The 2,623-nt window shown below is 60.2% G+C and overlaps 1 protein-coding gene across 1 annotated transcript in view; it reads right to left on the reverse strand.

Annotated features, from left to right (window-relative positions):
* Positions 1–2,555, reverse strand: part of LOC103914144 (protein CEPU-1-like) — a 157,177-nt gene extending 154,622 nt beyond the window's left edge. The window contains 1 exon segment of the mRNA XM_009320749.1: positions 2,389–2,555. Coding sequence (XP_009319024.1) covers positions 2,389–2,555 — 167 coding nt within the window.
* Positions 2,556–2,623: the final 68 nt, after the last annotated feature.

Genomic DNA, 2,623 nt, shown 5'->3' on the forward strand with positions numbered 1-2,623 from the left:
GGCAGGGCTGCTGCCTGTGCGCTGGGCGGGAGGTGGCCGGGAGCAGCGGCAGCGGGGTCCGCCCAAGCCTTTCTGAGCGGCATTGCTATTCTGAACAAGTTAACTCCTCCACAACAGATCAATGGTTACGCCGGGAGCCGGGCTAGGAGGGGAGCGGGCAGGAATATTCACGCTTCCCTGATTTCCTTCTCTGGAAACGTGTGGTTTTCACGTGCTCTTCTGCTCTCGGCTCCTGCCACAGCGCAGCACGGCTGCAGGGACCGGGACCTACCGGGGGATGCAGCACTGTACCACTGCCTGCCGGACTAACCGCTCCCACCTCAAACCAGAAGGAAAATGCCCCAAAATGCCAGTGCAAAACACAGTCCTCCACTTCTCTGGCTACCAAACCAGTGCACTGAGCTGGCGGCAGCAGCAAGCCATTAATTTCCAAGAGTAATGCCCGCTCTAGGGGCAGGACAGCGGGAATTATCGTCGGCACAGTGGGGAATAACGTCGGCACAGTTTGCATACCCCAAAGCCCATGTGCCCCTCTCCTGGGGCACCTTGTACGGACCAGCCACCTGCGTAGGGACACGGACATCCCTTGCCAGCAGACAGGCTCCCCAGCTGAACTGGGATGTGCATACGGCAGCTCTGGGGCGATGAAAAGCCACTGCCCTCCCTCCCCAGGGCCACCTCCCAGGGGCAGGATTTGTCCCCCCTTCCCACCAGGCCTCACAGACAGAAGGAGAGCATCCCTCCTGCTGACTCACCCCAGCTTTCCTTTGTTCTCCACCGACACCGGGCGAGCACCCGGTGCCAGGGCAGAGCACCGGCACGCTCTGTGCCAGAAACCCTTCGCAAGTCCCTGCTACAGCATGAGCAATTCACCTCCTTCCAGTAAGTTTGCACAGCACCCGTGCCCGTACCACCCTGCTGCTGCCACCCTCCTGTGTATTTTGCTGCCCAGACCTCCAGTAACCCAAACCCCTCCCCTCTTTGATACCCCCATGGCAAGATCTGTAGGATTTTTGGTGCATGGGAGAGCCCAGCGATTCAGGAGAAGAAAGGAGCTCCTTTTTTTTTTTTTTAGCCCAGCCCGGTGGGGCAAATTCCTAAGCGAGACACCCCGTCCTCCACCCTCGGCCACCCATTTTCAAGCCTCTTTGCCCAGTCGTGCCATGACGCAAGACAAATCCCGAGGGACGGCCACAGCGCAGCTCCCTCCCTTCCTCCCAGGAACATGCAAGGGCTGGGGGGGGAAGAGGATCAGCTGCAAACAACTGAGTTGCGGGAAATACATAGGGAGGGGATTCACGTTTCAAGGGGCCAAACCCAGCCCGTAGTTTAAGTCTTCCCACCGCTTAAAAAGAGACCTGGCTGAAATTCTTCCTCGGGTTTTTTGCCCTGGCTTGGCCCTGCTCCACTCGCTGGCGTAAAGCAGGAGCGCGGCGTTCACCGCACACACCCAGCTGGCCCCGCAGATGTTAGTGTCACCTATGCAACACGCCAGCGGAGGAAAGTCACTCCCGAGCATGCTGGAGTTGCAAGCGCCGCTTCCCAGCGCTGCAATTAAAAGCTGGCTTTTTATTTTTAATGTCCCTATCAAACATCCTCGCCAGGATCTCTTCTGGGATGACTGCGCCCATCTGCTGCGAGGACAGGGATGGGTATCTGGGCGTAAGATGTCCCAGAAGTTACGCCGATCAAAATTACCGTTGTCTTGGCAGCCCCCGCACCCCTCAGATTGCTGCCGCAGGCAACAGGACCCTGGTGCAACGCCCAGCCCCACAATTCTCCCCACCCCAAAGAGTTAACGCTGGCAGGTAGCAGCAACCCCCTGCCTTCCGAGCAAGGGGATTTTTAAGGAGGGCAGCATCCAGCCGCCCAGCGCCAGCCCCATCCTGCACCCCCCCTCATCCCAGCAGGTCTGGGCATGGGGAAAAGGCACAAAACCCCACAGAGGGGATCAACAACTCCCCCTTTCCCCAGGCTAGGTTGTTTTGACACGCATGAAGGCACCCCCGGCGCTGCACTCCGGGAGCAGAGCGGTGTTTACCCCCTCCAAACGCAGCCGAAGTGCCCAAGCCATGACTACCGACAGCAGGAGCCGAGCCTGTGCCTCGCACCGGTGTAGGGCAGGGGGCCAAGAGAGAATCGCACTCCCCTTTTTTCATCCCCCAGTAACTTTCCCGGAGAGGACTCGGGGGACTGAGCCAAAGCCCGTTCCCCTGGCACCCAAATCTCCCTCTTGGCTTGCCGCCCGGCACCCATCCTGCACCGCCAGTCGACACGATGCATCCCCCGTGGGGGAAACTGAGTCACCTCCCCGAAGGCACCGGCCACCCTTGCCGTGCAGCGGGACCCCCCCGGTGCCCCCCAAGGCAGAAATCCAGCTGCTCCTACCTGAGCGTGGCACTCTCCCCTTGCCGCACAGTCACGTTGTCCATAGCTTTGGGGAAGGTGGCATCTCCGCTGCGCACGGGCACTCCTGCGGGCACAAGGAAGAGCAGCCTGAGACAGAGGACGACTAGGCACCTCCAGGGCAGGGCTAAGCACCCACCGACCCCCATCCTGGGCAGCAGGGACTTTTCCAACAGGCAAAAAACACACCCGACAAGGCCACCAGGAGCGAAAGGGG

The sequence above is a fragment of the Pygoscelis adeliae genome, unplaced genomic scaffold (genome assembly GCF_000699105.1).
Source record: "Pygoscelis adeliae isolate BGI_AS28 unplaced genomic scaffold, ASM69910v1 Scaffold253, whole genome shotgun sequence".
Classification (NCBI taxonomy): domain Eukaryota; kingdom Metazoa; phylum Chordata; class Aves; order Sphenisciformes; family Spheniscidae; genus Pygoscelis; species Pygoscelis adeliae.